The sequence below is a fragment of the Montipora foliosa genome, chromosome 11 (assembly GCF_036669935.1).
Source record: "Montipora foliosa isolate CH-2021 chromosome 11, ASM3666993v2, whole genome shotgun sequence".
NCBI lineage: Eukaryota > Metazoa > Cnidaria > Anthozoa > Scleractinia > Acroporidae > Montipora > Montipora foliosa.
In genome coordinates, this window is record NC_090879.1 from 48940347 (window position 1) to 48955356 (window position 15010).

A 15010-nucleotide genomic window follows, 5' to 3' on the forward strand; every position below is an offset into this window, starting at 1 on the left:
CGTCGTGTTTCCTTGAATCGCAACGTGCAGGTAATCTCCGGTGAAATCTGGTTGGCTTTTATTTATAGCATGACACAAGATAACATCACTCTTAACAGGTGGGCGGCAGACGACTCGTTAAGAAATTGTATCAGGCGTACCTTTTCGCGCCTTCTCTCACAACCATTTCACCCGGTATTTTAGCAGCCATGAACAGCTACAGTTTTGCTGTTTCCAACCCAGCTTACCACATGCATGGCATGTGAAGCTGCCACTTAAAAGGGTGCTAAAAACACCCATCTGGTATGTTAGCTACGCCATGCTGATGAGACCCAAAAGGCCGAAACAGCTGTCCATGGCTGCTAATTGACCGGGTGAAATGGTTGTGCGCATGCCTGATACGTTGGCCACACCGGGTTGGTGTTAGTGTGTGTCACCTTCCTTTTATTGTTGTTCTAAAGAAAAGTACGCCTGATGGCAGGTTAGTCCATCTTAAGGGCTGATTACATGGTGAGTTTCAGCCTGGGCTGAAATTTAACTTTGTTGCGATTACATGCTCAATCTAAGCCCGGGAGCACTGAAAACGCAAATTTCCATGAGAAAATTTACTGAGATGCGGAAACACAATCGATGGGCATGCTCACGTTCCTTTTTCAGCCCGGGCTTCAATCTCGTTCCCACAGCCTGCGTTACCCTTGTCCAGCGGAACGGGCACTGGAGGCTCCGGAGAACCAGAAAACTCTGGTTCCGCTTGAATAACTGCGCGTGCGTGTGGGGAGTCGGTTAGAAATCAACAAAGACACTGGAGTTCACCTTGGAAAGCGCTTACTTTTCACTCGCGAGGCTCTACACATGAGTATAAACGCATCTCCTAACACACTCAAAACGTTTAAACTGCGGATAATCAAAAAATAACGAGAGACATTTTTTCAATCAAAACAGATTTCAGAATCTGGTGTCACACAAGTGACAGTTGCTGTATTTTCAAAAACAAAAACGTTACGGAACTCGTAAGTTGTGAAATGATTTATTTCTAGATCAACTTCAACCTCGTACATATAAAAACCCAGAAGAAATCACGATTTTTGAGTTTAGAATTTGAAAATGGCAGGAAATGAAACCGGTTTTCAACAACCTATCAAAAATGGCCTTTTTTGAATTCGACAAGAATCTCTCTTTCCCGACCGCTGGTAAAGGAAGCGATGACTCTGAGACTTTGGTTTCAGCCCGGGCTGAAACCCTCTCCATGTAATCGCCACTTTCATTTTAAGAGGATTTCTCAGCCCGGCTAACCAGGTTGAAATTTCAGCCCGAGCTGAAATTCGTCATGTAATGGCATCTAGGGTAGCAGATAAGGGAATGTTTTATTAACATTGGAGTTTGCTCACATAAGGCACCATGCCATTTACAAATTGTCTTCAAAGGTAACATTTAAAGAACTTGTTAAACTTAGTTCAATCTTTTAGTTTTGATAACGAGCCAGTTATTAGCCATGAAAAAACTGATGAATTCTTGGGGGGCAAAAGTGCTATTCATCGCATACATTCTTTGTACCCATTTCGAATTTCCAAAGCATCATTGCTCAGAGATTACCTGGTATGTCGCGTTCAAATTTTCAGAGATAGTTCATTAATCAATGCACTTTTTATTATTCAGTACTTTATTCTCGGCTGACTGATTATTTAAGCAATAGAGGACGTTTTCCGTGTTTCCATAGCCTCATTTAAACACGAGGGGCAGTTGGAAGAATTCGAGACAGTTATGCAAACCCGAGACGCAGTTTCGGGTTTGCATAACTGTCTCGAATTCTCCCAACTTCCCCGAGTGTTCAGATGAGGATATGGAAAGACGGAAAAAAGTCCTCTGTTGCTTTTATAAAATATTTCTTAAAGATAATTCGAAAATAAAGGAAGCAAATGAAGGAAACTTCTTGATTGAAATAGATTTCTTGATACACGTTCATATTTCCTACCAGCAAATCAAAACGCGCGTCTGACAGCATATAACCAATCAAAACTCGTGTGATGTCACAGCCGTGTCTAAACACAGCTATTGACCAATGAGAGTACGCGTACTATCCTAATTATTTTATAAAAAACAATAGCCTTGTGCTAATGAGGCAAAATTTATCTGTAAACCATCCTTGTCTCAACCGTTGTTTCTCTTGACGAGGGGAGGGGAAACAGCAATAATACTTCATGTAACAAAAGTGGTTTTTTTTTTTCAGATATGGACAAGGAAGTCGAAATTGTCAAGGGTTCAAGTGAAAGTATGACCCTTGCAGTTATGAACGCAATTTTCTAGCAATTGCGTAGAGAAGCCTGAAAAATTCATGACTTCAATGGGGTTTGAACCCGTAACCTCGCGATGCCGGTGCGACGCTCTAACCAACTGAGCTATGAAGCCACTGATATTGGGAGCTAGTCATTTGTGGGTTCAAATGTCCCCGTTATGAATGAATCAATGAACAAAATGATACAGAAACGAATCAACTATTGAACTGCGGATATGAAATCAAGTGAAGCTATGATCATTTCGTTTCATTGATTCATCCATAACGGGAACATTTAAACCCACAAATACCAGCTCCTAACATCCGTGGCTTCATAGCTCAGTTGGTTACAGCGTCGCACCGGCATCGCGAGGGCACGGGTTCAAACCTTGTTGAAGTCCTGAATACTTGCCGGCTTCTCTACGCAATTGCTAAAGAAATTGTGTTTAGAACAGCGAGGATCATAGCTTCACTTGATTTCATTGTAATATATGATTCATTTCATAGATCATTTTGTCAAGGATTGTAAGTAGCGACACGTCCAAAGTTTTCAAGGTGAAGTAGACAGACGATAAACGGTGCATTATTAACTTTCTTTATTGAGTCTTCCAAAACTACAAAGATCAGTATATGTTTCATTTTGAAACGTGCTTGATTGATCCCAGTAAGAAGATTCCTTCTGCTGTGAAAACAAAAAAGGTCTAGTTTCAGTTATAGGCTCGCACGGCGTGTATATAGCAACTAAGAAAAATGTAAGTACTATTTTAAATTGAGTCAAGGCAATTAAAACAAGGAATTGATCCTTTCTTCTGCTTTAATTCCCAAATATTTGTCTCTTAAAGGGACAGAGGTTCTCACCTTGCGTTACATTATCTTATAGACATAATTTGTCCAATGAATCCCCACTCCCTTCCAACAATTCTCAGGAGGTGCGACTCCATATTTGCCATAGTCAGCGCTGCCACTCCAGCATTCACCGTAGAATTGGACACCAAAATACTACAAAAAGGGAAAAGGGTATGGTTCAGGAACATTGCATGTGTTAAAAGTAAAGTTTGGGGTAACTTTGAAGGAAAATTTCGTGTAGATGAGGCTATATTCTGAACGTTTCATTGCGTCTGGAGGACCCTGCGTAAGGGTATCTGAACAAAGGAAAAGCTGAAAGGTTTTCTGTCGTCCCAGCTGCTCGGAACTTGCGGCTTAGTTCTAAAATTTTCCGAGCTCCTCGTTCAAGACGCTTGTTAGGCAAGCGTTGGACACGGAAAACGCAATTTAAACTCTTTGAAGCCCAAACTTCTTCAGTGTTATCTTGGCAATTTCTGTCGTATGATGACGCAACTCGTTTCAAGGGACAAAAGCTCTCAAAATGCAAGTCGAGTTGGTCTACCCAACACTTGTCTGACTGTCGATGATCTCACTAGGTCAAAAGGTACTTTCATTGGCTATCGGCTGTCGCAAAACACTGCAGCACAAATTGCAGAAATTAAAGTGCCACTATGACGAAAATCGCATCTTTTCTATTGAAGCCATTTTAAGCCATAAATAAGTAGCCTGCATGAGAAAAAAAATGCTCTTTACTATTTTCAAATATCTCTTTTTGTTCCAGAGATATTCAAGTTTTTTAAAATATGCAAATTAGCCAAGTGATGCCGTAATACACTAAACCAAATTTTGATCAAGATATCTCAGCCAATTTGCATCAGAAATGTTTGATTCTTTGCAGTAAGATTCTACTAAATGTACTCCACAATTTGAGCTTAACAGTTTCGTTACCATGGTAACATACTGGGTTCCAGACCAATATTAAAGGCATTTCTGGCCACATTTGGCGTTCTATTTTCATATTTGCAAATGGTGCCTCATATACATGATCCAACAAGCATATAAATATGTTAGCTTGAGTTTGTGGCCTTGTTTAACGTTTTTCGAGCTAAAAATAACTTACATATTGAAATCAATTGGGTGGGGACTGGAAAAGAGTGAGTTGCCATGGGAACAAAATGTTTTATAGCCGTAGGTGTGTTTTCTGTAGAACTATTAGCCTACCAAGTTTCAATGGTCTGCGCTGCAAATTGGCGAAGATAGCACTATTTATATACTTGATGTAATATTGGGTTGAGGGTATGACATCATCAGTCATCTCATTTGCATATTTTACACATTTTTCAAACTTAAATATCTCTGGAACTAATGCAGGTATTTGCAAACGGCATTTTCATTCTTTCGTAGAATTCTTTGTGATACGCCTAAAAAATCAAGAGGTAAAAATTTGATCATAGTGGCACTTTAAATGACGCAACGTTTGCCTCTGAACGTTGCGGAGAGTAGAACCGATTTTCACTTCTCCAAACGGTTAAGGAAATTAAAAAAAGATCTTAAGAGGTTTTTCCCTAAACAGTTTTTGTGCATTTTTTATCGCAAAGCAATTGCGAGACAAGCTGTTCGAAAAGTTGCCCCATGTAATGTGTGCTTGAGCAAAAACCCACAATGTTAAAGATAACGTGCTAACCTTGTAACCTTTACTTTGAACCAATTTTGAGCAACTAGCGATAGTCTCATCTATGTGGAACCAGTCGATTTTAGGTCGTAAATTTTTCACCAGTTCGGGAAGCGCTCGACTACCGGGTCTATCTCTGTAGCAGCCTATTGCTTCCACTGTAAACAAATACGAAAATGTTTATGCTTGTAAGACAATGCGATGAAAAATAGATAAAGTACTGCCTTTGTAAGGATATCTGCAATCGTCTCAGGCTTCGTGGTGAAGGACGATAAACTAGAGGCCCCATCTCAAAGCGTTTGTTTTAGAGTGCGAACAGTCTTTCTTTTGCTCTAAATTGAAACGAACGAGTACGATGAACTTTCAGCTGAAGCTGCAGGATCTCTAACCAACGCCCACCATTTTGAAAGTTCAACATACGCGTTCGTTTCAACGATTTTAGAGCTCGCAGTCTACGTTTGGGACGTTGACAAAGCCCCTCACTGTTCGAAAAAACTATTATTGCCTTATTGTAGCCAAATATCATATTTTTGCTACAGTTTTGTACAGCGGCACTCTGGACTTTGAGGGTTTTCTTTTGCGCTTGAGTAGCAAGATTGACATTCTTCGTTGTCTTGCAACAAAAAAGAATCGTGTAGAGCAATTTAACGCATCGTGGGCCAAGCTTTGTTAGTTGTGTGAATGTAATTTTTTAGTTAGTCTTATGCTATCTATTGTATTGCCTTTGCATTTGCTATGCTTAAATAAATCTGTGACTCTTTCAGTTGGGGCCTTCTGTAAATCCTACTTTTAATTTAGAAAAAAAAATTGTAACGGCTTTTTTTGCACCATAGTAGTTTAGTCTTTGTTATATGAGTCTTACATGTCTTCGGGAAGCAGGGATGGCGCAGTGGCGAGAGCAGTAAGCATTGTCAAGGACTATGCTTCCAGCACTTCAGCACACTTCTAAGTCAAACAGATATGGTCAATACTGACCTCGATGATCCATTCTGCAACCGAAAGTACCTGAGAGTCTCCCAAACAAAACCAACTCTTTCTTTCTCGAAGAGTTACAAAGTGCCTGAAGAAGCTGAAAAAGTAAAAAAAACCCTGGAACAGACAAATTATCCACTCTTCCACCAGCAACTGCTTGATTTCTGCAATGACACCTTTGCAGGAAACAAACCGCATGCTTTCTCCAAATCATCCATCATACCAATTGCCAAAAAAAGGCAATCTCCAGCTGCCACAGAATAACCAAAGGATCGCATTACCTTGTCCCCGCTGGCATCAAACATACAACTCTATGCTCCTGAACAAGATTACATCTCTTGTTGATCCTGTACTGAGAGGAACCTAAAATGGCTTCCGCAAAGGCGAATCAACGATCCCACAGATCCTAGTAATTAGGAGAATAATAGAAGAGCTGAGGATCTCTAAACGAAAGGTCTATAGTATTTGTGGACTTCTCCAAAGCCTTCGACAGCCAGTGTAAACAAAAAGGCGATGCTGCCCATCCCATCCAATAATGGAACACCAGAAGACATCGTCAAATCTATCTCGACTGGGTACGAAAATCCAACAAGGTTCGTAAAACGCCCTGATGGTCCGACGACAGAATTCACAGCAACTGCCGGGATCCTTCAGGGAGATACCTTAGCAGCATCTATTCGTAATAGTTGTTGATTACGCATTAAGGAAATCACTCGAAAACCCATATAAATGAAAAAGGAATCACAATCCAGCCGGTTCAATCACGATAAAAGTAAATACCTGACAGACCTGGAATACGCTGACGACCTGGCCCCGATTGCTCATAAGGTGGATGACGCTATCCACCGGATAAATCACTATACAGCGGATAAACACTAGCAAAATTAATTGAGTTTTCCAAAGGATAGCGATTTATCCAGTGGATAGAGCTATCCACCCTTCGAACAACAGAGGCCAGGCCTTTACTGCTGACACCCTGGCAGTTCCTGAAGACCTACTTTTGCCTCTAGAAACTGCAGCCGCTGAAGTTGGTCTCCACCTCAATGCCAAGGAAACAGAGTTTAGGACTGTAAACGAGGATGCTAATCATTCGCAAATTAGATCAGAAGATGGTAGTCAGCTGAAAGAGGTATGTGACTTCAAGTACCTTGGTTCATATGTCGCTAACATTTACAAAGACTTTCAGATACGTAAGGGCCAAGTCCGGAATGCCTGCAATAAACTACATAAAATCTGCAAAGCAATATAAGCAAGACAACGAAGCTAGCATTCTTTAGATCTTGTGTTGAGAGTATCCTGTTATGCTGCTCAGAGATATGGATCATCAAAAATAAATTTCAAGAGAAGTTCGATGAAATGTAGACCAAGTTGCTAGTGAGAGTGAAAAATGTCTCCTGCAGAAATGCACAAAACAAAGGAAGAAATCGACGGCGACATACCACCAATTCCCACAACGGAGAGCACGTTTTGAGTCACACTGCCTTCCAGACAACAGCCAAGTCATCTCCGAGGTCATCTGCTGGAGACTCCCGTGCACAAATAGAAGAAGGAGACCCTCAACTACAATTATGTCATAGCCAAAGAAGCCACAGAGGAAATAGAAGATCTTCCTACCATCACGAAGAAGAGAGAAGCCTGGCGCAGAGCCGTGAATTCCATCTCGGCAGCAGCCGATGACTGACAGACTAACTGACTGACTGTTTCACACTTTTTTGATCCACGGACTCGTTACATTTGCCACATAACATGCAACTCGTTCTTTGGTTTCTCTGTAAACATCTTTAGAACTTTTCAAGCCTTTTCCCCAACTTTTCTTTTACAGATACAGTCGTTCATCACTGCTTTATCTCTCGTGCATCCGCTTTCCCCTCAATGTTTCTTTTACCATTTTGTCCAAATCCTCCGCGACTCTTTCTCCGTCATGTTACACACATTCATGATGTAGGCTACCACTGGTGCTACCCTTATGTTTATTGCATAAATCAATTCTACAAGATTACTCAATCGTCCACTCATTTCCTTCTTCACCCTTGTCAGTACTTTCTTTGTCAAAATCTTATCACACTGTTCACATCCTAAGAACTTGGAGCGATCGTTGTTTGCTGGATCTAGTGCTTCCATCCGCTCTTCCAGTACCTGCAAACCATCCCCTTTCACCATTTTATCTCTTCTAAACACAGTCTCGGTACATTTCTTATCCCATTCATCGCTCCTGTGTCAATGCTTGCTTTGACGATGATTTCATTGGCCAGTCTGTGGCCCTTCAAGGGTTTCCTGCTACACCTTAAAGTCGTCGATGAACAAACTATGTGTCCTTTTAGTATCTCTCTCTCCTGGTTTACCCATGCTGTACTCTCCTTTTCCCTCTAGCAGCATCGTTACTGGTATCTCTGTGCAACAGAAACCTACTGCAGAAAAGCTATTTCCTTGAAAAAAACTTTTTCTGATATTGATCCATCTGCTTTGTTCTTTCTTCCCTTTTCTTGTTACTTCTAGTTTTGTTAGACTTGTTATCCACTTGCTCATCAGTGTGCGGATTACGTCTATTACTTCTTCCAGTATTCCCATCTAGTTGTATACCCTCAACATCCAATCATGTTTAACTTACTATCATTATCATTATCATTATCATTATCATTATCATTATCATTATCATTATCATTATCATTATCATTATTATAAAGCGCTATATAGATACCTCACTTATTCTGACGCAAATGTTTGAAAGCATGGTCTCTGATTTGGATTTGGCGATGGTTGGACTCTGTTCCGTACGCTTTTCGAACGGTGAGTGGCTTCTTTGACGTCCCACAAAACTGTACAAGAAAGGGGTGTGCTAGGCGCGAGGCCTACGGTGTATAATTAATGGGAACTTAAGCACGAGTTGTTGTTTTAGAGCCACAAACAGCAAGCGAAATTGAGCTGTTTTCCTTTTTAATTTGTCTTGACACTGCAACATTTATATTTCCAAGTACCTTTTCTCTATTGGAGACGATTACTTTCAAAATCTGGGGGACAGTACTGTTCGGCTGGCTGCGAAATGTTCATTTCCGGATTCCGTCTGTGCCTCAAAAACTTCGCGTGCTTAAGCTCCCTGGTCCTTATCCGAGAAGACGAGAAAATTTAACCATTTTCAGGTGTAATTTCAAATGCATGGCTATTTCAAAGTTTCCACATCAAAAGTAGGCGCTCCCTGCATCGACTTTTTGCAAAAATCAGCGAAACATGAAAGGCCACGAACTCACGGCATGGGATCTCCTTGAAGCTAATGTCGTCTAAGGCAATGTCTGCGCGGAAGCTTGTTCCACGCACTGCTTCAAATGTTACCTGATGAAACAAAAAGCAAGCATCCAATGAAAGGTTTTTTTTAGCATTAGTAAAATGACTGGAAAACAAGACAAATTTTGGTTTTGCCGATTTCTAAACACGTTATGCACGTTATGCACTTACGTCTGTGACGTACGTAGATTGATATTATCCCACACGAAATGTCCCTAAGTCTAGGCATTTGCTACCTCTTATAGAAATAACGCAAGTTTAAGGGTTAGCGTTATTTTAGCTGAGGATAAAGGCAGCTGTTGAGGACTTGCGTTTTGGGGGGCACTTTGTGACGCTGATTGTCTGTATTCCCTGTCAAAATCGCCGTGCATCTAATTAAGCGCATTTCTGGTAATATCTGTCATCGCGAGGACAATGTGTTTATGTTCATAGCATTCGATCCGTCCCCTCACTTTGTGCCAAAAATGATATTGTCAGAAGTCGAGGGAAAACTTGTTATGAAGTACTAAAACCTTATACTCCGACGCAGCGCTACTAAGCGTAATTTGCGCCATTTTCCATTCGTCTTCTTGATCACCAGACAGAGACCACATTCTTTTTGCTGCACCCACAGTTGATTCTATGTACACATTCAACTGTCCCATCCCTGACCCATACATGTGGTACCAAAACGACAAGCAGCGACCGTTGGTTGGCGGGAAGTTTCGACTTTGCAGCTTAGCTTTCTGGTCTTTGTTTATCCTACTGGCCTCTGTATAGATGTAGTGACCTAATTTGAAAGAAACACAGCTCGAATGAATTGACTCTAAAACTGAAACCAAATTAATTGCTTTGGCGCCATTTAAAGCAACCACAGGCGATAAGATTTGCAAATCATAACCCAAAGGGAATTAAAAATTGAGTTCTTGTGTTACCTGTCCCAGACGTGTGGTCCCCAGATGGTCCAGTCCTGCTCGAGGGTGTTGTACCAGTGCGACGTTCCCAATTGAAGTTTGATGGGTTACCTGGGTCATTGTTCCAATGGCACATTTTGTCGGCGTCGAATTCACAGTCATCCGGCCCTGAAAAATTACGCATGAGTAAATCCAAGAGACAAAGAGCTTAGCTGTGGCAAGATTATCAATTGAAAACTTTTGATTTATTTAACTTCAGCTTCATGACGAGCCTCAGCGGACACATTTCAGCCTCGCTGTCATGAAGAACTCTAGCAGGAACTCGTAACCCAGGCCCTCGAGGGTTGTCCAGTTCGGCTACAAATGTTGCTTGGTGTAGGTGTCACAAAGTGACCCTCTAACTATGACTTCAACCAGAGCCAGATCCAGCGAGCAATGCATGAAGTTCTTAGTCTTAAAGGGGCACCTTGTGACACATTGTGAAGTTCATGCAAAGTACCATAAATCTCATTAGCATGATGTAGCTGGACTGAACATGTATGAAGCCTTCAGCTCCGACATCTCACCTTGCAGCTATTGTTTTTCTCGGACCATCTGTATTTAGAGCAGAAGTATTTGCTATTAAGCCAAAATTCTCGAAAACCTCGAGTGAAAGGTAAATGAAAAGACAACTTTTGAGACAATTGGAAATTTACGACTGCGTTACCAAATCGACCCTTTCTTTCGGCGATCTTGCTCTTCTTCTTCTCTTTTGGATCTCAAAGTGTCACAAAAATGGCGTTCTTCTTTGGGTACCTTTCCGAAAAACCCATTCCTTTTTGTATGGATGTTTCTACTTTAACCGACCCTAAACTGCAGTATCGATTAAACCGATCAGTGATTTTATACGTTCTCACCGATTCCACACGACTTCAACTTGCAGGACTGTGAGCCTTTGGGGCTGCCATTACACGGTTTTCCACCATATTTCGGTGGTGGATCGTCACATGACCTTGTCCGGTGATGCGTTCCAAATCCACAGTCTGCGTCACAGGCACCCCATTGTGACCAACGACCCCAGTGACCGTCAATCGGTGCTAAGAGACCAATCATTAAAATGAGGTTAGAAGTGCATATTGTAGCCATCTAGGAGAAAAGAAATATTTACCATCTTGTTGATGGTCAAAATAAATTGGCTGGGTAAGGATATGTTAAGCAGAGAAAAGTGCGACATAGTTAAAATAGGAAAAAAATCAAAAAAAGTGGGGAAAATAGGAAGAAAAACAGGGTTCCCTATCAGGAGCCCATTACCTAAAGCTTCCATACGTATTATACCCTTGAGTCAACCCCCCAACCCATATCTTTTGATTTTTAGAACTGCTATAACTTTTCATCATTTTCAAATACCTTCGTGTTTCGGGTGTGCTGCACGTGACGTAATCAGTGGCCGACCATAGGTCTCTTATGATTGGCTATTGTGAAAACACCAGCGAAAATCCTCCCTGGGAGGTGCACCTAAAAATTAAAAAGATACGGGACAGGGTTGACTCAGAGGGTTAATACAGAAGATGGAGGGCCCGGTAATGGACTCCTGCCCCTTTCGATTGTCGAAGCTTCCAAGGTACACTATTCTCAAAATATATCTTGGTCAATAGATATGTTCTGGGTATAAAACCTGGACGAGTCAGACAAGAACCAATGCAATTCACAGTTGTGAGGCAAATTAATGGTTCCAGTATGTTGGCATCACACGTATTTGACTACCATTTTATACTGGATTGAGCACCAGCGATGGACAAAGAGTGGAGAAAATAATACATTTCCTTGAAAAATAGGAGAAATAGGAAGGACGTAAACAATTTTGAAAAATGACCCGCTGGCGGAAAAAGATATCGCCAGCCCCAACCTAGATACTTGCTTTGTTTTACTAATTTTCTTAGAATCAGTTTTTGTGGGCTGGGGTGCAAGGCTTAGCACTCTTTTCAGCATTTCTATGGACTTGTTTGGTTTCACCTTAGCCTGTCGTAAAACCAAAACCAATCCCAGAAGAATCAGACAGTCAAATCAGGCAGTCATAATGCACAGAAAATTCGTATATGGCGCCAAACGCGGTAAACTCGTGAGAACAGGTCAAAACTGATTTTTCCTTAGCCTTCTATTGGCTGAGAATGTGGCGCGGTATTCTTAGCTGAATCATCACGCTTGCACATTCAAAGCAATCGCGAGATGACTTTCCCCACTCAATTTGAAACTGTGTACTAGTTCCAGATTAGGGCGAGGAATAGTGTGAGAATTTCGGTCGGCATACTCAAACATTCTTACCGTAGCATTCGCTATTGTTACATTTTACAGTCTCCTGTTGCACTCCATATTGGTCAGCTTCTGGACATTTGCTCTTATCACTGGAAGTACAGAATCTTTGGCGGCTTTTGTAGCAGAAGGTGCTGCAAGGGCCAAAGTTTGACCACCGGCTCCACCCAACCGTTACTGAGGAGTAATGATAAAGAAGATATTTTTCTGAAAAAATCGCACATTCATGCGATAATCGAAGCTGACTTAATATTAACCATGTCTCATTGGTTCCTTTTCGCAAGAGACTCAAAACGTGCAAGAAGAAAATCTAGCCCTTGCAGTTCGTTTGGGAGAAAAACTTGCTCAAATTACTCAAAAATACCATGATAACTCCACTGGATAGACTTAACAATATATCGTGTTTCTGATTGGCCAATTAGGTTATCGAGAGCAAAACGGAAGTTCATGATGGAAACACGGCGATGGAGTAATTAGTTGAATATACTAAGAAATAAAAAATTGTAAGAACTTTTTCGTGCATTTCGTGATTTATGGTCACTCGTGATGGTTTGAAAGTTTCATTTTGCTCTCTACCTGCGGCTCATACAATTCACTCGTGCCCAGAAATAACAAACTACACTGGCGTTTACACGGTTTACTATACATATAAAGGTCTTTAAAGTGGAAATAAGGAGCACGGTTTCGACCTACTTACTGAAAAAACAAAATACCAGTAAATGCATTGTATTATGAAAAGGAGCAATTTATTGCTTGCTTTTTTTCGTAAGCACAACAAAGTTCATGTAAAGGTACAGACTACAACATTCCAGGGGTGGATAAGTTCCGACATATTCAATTTTGGGTCCACAAGTGACCTTTAATCGAAACATACATTTTCAGGTTAAAATCTCTTTTAAACTCAATCAATTAACCTTTACTTAGGCACGAAATCTCGTCACAATAAGAGGGTCCTGAAGGGGTAAAATGAGAACTAGGATTGGCCTGTTTTTACCCTGGGAAAATGGGATTGAGTCACTGGGACTGAGTCACTGGGACTGGGATTTGCTTACTGGGAATTGGGAAAAAAGAACTGAAATGAGAATGGGATAATTGTCTTTAAGCGTGTCCAGTCTATGATTAAATAATTCCCTTAGTTTGCAAAACATCATATAGAGGATATTACATGGCCGCGCGGGGATACGAATTTTATTTTCGAGTGCTGAAAGTATCTCTCACGAGTGAGCGAAGCGAACGAGTGAGAGATACTTTCAGCACGAGAAGATAAAATTCGTATCCCCAAGCGGCCATGTAATGTTCTGTTTATTATATAGATATTAATGAAATGTCTAGATTTAAAACAACTTGTTTTATTCATTTTCGAAATGATGAAAAATTGTTCACCAACCACTAAAACATGCATCTTGTGTAACATGAAACAAGATATGAAAGTTATGAAAAACAAATCATGATAATGTAAATTTGCAATAAAAATGTTAATGTAGTAGAGAAGAATTATATTAAATCACAAAAGTATCGTACAATGAAGAGGAAGCTTGCCTTTTATTGGCTAATTGTGTTTGTTACCATGACGACAGCGATATCCTCACATGTGAAAGATAAAAATGATACGTTCACTGCGCGCGGTGAAGATATGATTTTTTAGTAAAAGGAGAAATCCTGGTATTTCATCAATATCTATATAATAAATAGAGGATATTACATGGCCGCGCGGGGATACGAATTTTATCTTCGAGTGCTGAAAGCATCTCTCACGAGAGAGCGAAGCGAACGAGTGAGAGATACTTTCAGCACGAGAAGATAAAATTCGTATCCCCAAGAGGTCATGTAATGTTCTGTTTATTATATAGATATTGATGAAATGTCTAGATTTAAAACAACTTGTTTTATTCATTTTCGAAATGATGAAAAATTGTTCACCAACCACTAAAACACGCATGTTGTGTAACATGAAACAAGATATGAAAGTTATGAAAAACAAATCATGATAATGTAAAATATGCAATAAAAATGTTAATGTAGTAGAGAAGAATTATATTAAAGCACAAAAGTATCGAACAATGAAGAGGAAGTTCGCGTTTTATTGGCTAATCGTGTTTGTTACCATGACGAAAGCTATATCCTCACATGTGAGAGATAAAAATGATACGTTCACCGCGCGGTGAAGATATGACTTTTTAGTAAAAGGAGAAATCCTGGTATTTCATCAATATCTATATAATAAAAAACGTTATTTAATATTTAAGTGCCCATATCTTGCCCTCGTCTTGCGGTCAACGAATTTTGAGTAATCTCGTAGACCCTCGTAGTCGGATCTTCTCGCTCTTCGGAAGGTAAGACAAGCAGCAGACTGCACATGCAACTAAGCCAAAGTCTCTGAGCATGCGTATCCGCTTGTCTACAAGCAACATGGCGGGAGCAGATGGCTCATTGGGCAGAACTCGCGGAGCGTTGTTGTGGATATCAAGTATATTTCGGCTCAAAATGTTGTTATTCACACCGAGAACTGTAAACTAGTATTACTGCTGGATTGTTCAGTAACCTAGGTGGATAAGAATATTCGTAGAATGTGTAGCATAGATGAATCAAGTAGATGCAGAGGATTTGCAGATTTTGCCCTCCTTGAAACAAATCGATGTAAAACACTTCCAGGAAGCTCACGAAAAGCTTCCTTTGTGCGTAGAACTAAAGAATAATTGGAAATGTCCTAGAAGGCTTCGTGCACTTCATTGTCTGTCAAGGTGATTCAACGACAACCCATGTGTAAGACCTGTAAATATCGAGTTTAAACAGAAATTGCCAAGCGTGCCAGAAACGGAAGCCCCACAG

General features: G+C 40.6%; 1 protein-coding gene and 1 non-coding gene across 3 annotated transcripts in view; both read right to left on the bottom strand.

Annotated features, from left to right (window-relative positions):
* Nucleotides 1-2312: 2312 nt before the first annotated feature.
* Trnaa-ggc (transfer RNA alanine (anticodon GGC)) lies at nucleotides 2313-2385 on the bottom strand. The gene has a single exon. It is a non-coding gene; the product is annotated as a tRNA-Ala (tRNA).
* A 438-nt stretch (nucleotides 2386-2823) lies between these two features.
* The window catches only part of LOC137976095 (meprin A subunit beta-like), a 27109-nt gene continuing 14922 nt past the window's right edge, over nucleotides 2824-15010 (bottom strand). The window contains exons 7-14 of one of the 2 annotated variants that reach the window (XM_068823368.1): nucleotides 12194-12358; nucleotides 10789-10968; nucleotides 9914-10060; nucleotides 9512-9768; nucleotides 8966-9047; nucleotides 4761-4906; nucleotides 3110-3250; nucleotides 2824-2933 (exon numbers count right to left, since the gene is read on the bottom strand). In XM_068823368.1, coding sequence (XP_068679469.1) covers nucleotides 3116-3250; nucleotides 4761-4906; nucleotides 8966-9047; nucleotides 9512-9768; nucleotides 9914-10060; nucleotides 10789-10968; nucleotides 12194-12358 — 1112 coding nt within the window. In that variant the 3' untranslated portion in view covers nucleotides 2824-2933; nucleotides 3110-3115. The remainder of the gene's footprint in view (nucleotides 2934-3109; nucleotides 3251-4760; nucleotides 4907-8965; nucleotides 9048-9511; nucleotides 9769-9913; nucleotides 10061-10788; nucleotides 10969-12193; nucleotides 12359-15010) is intronic. The other variant, XM_068823369.1, reaches the window with a different exon arrangement.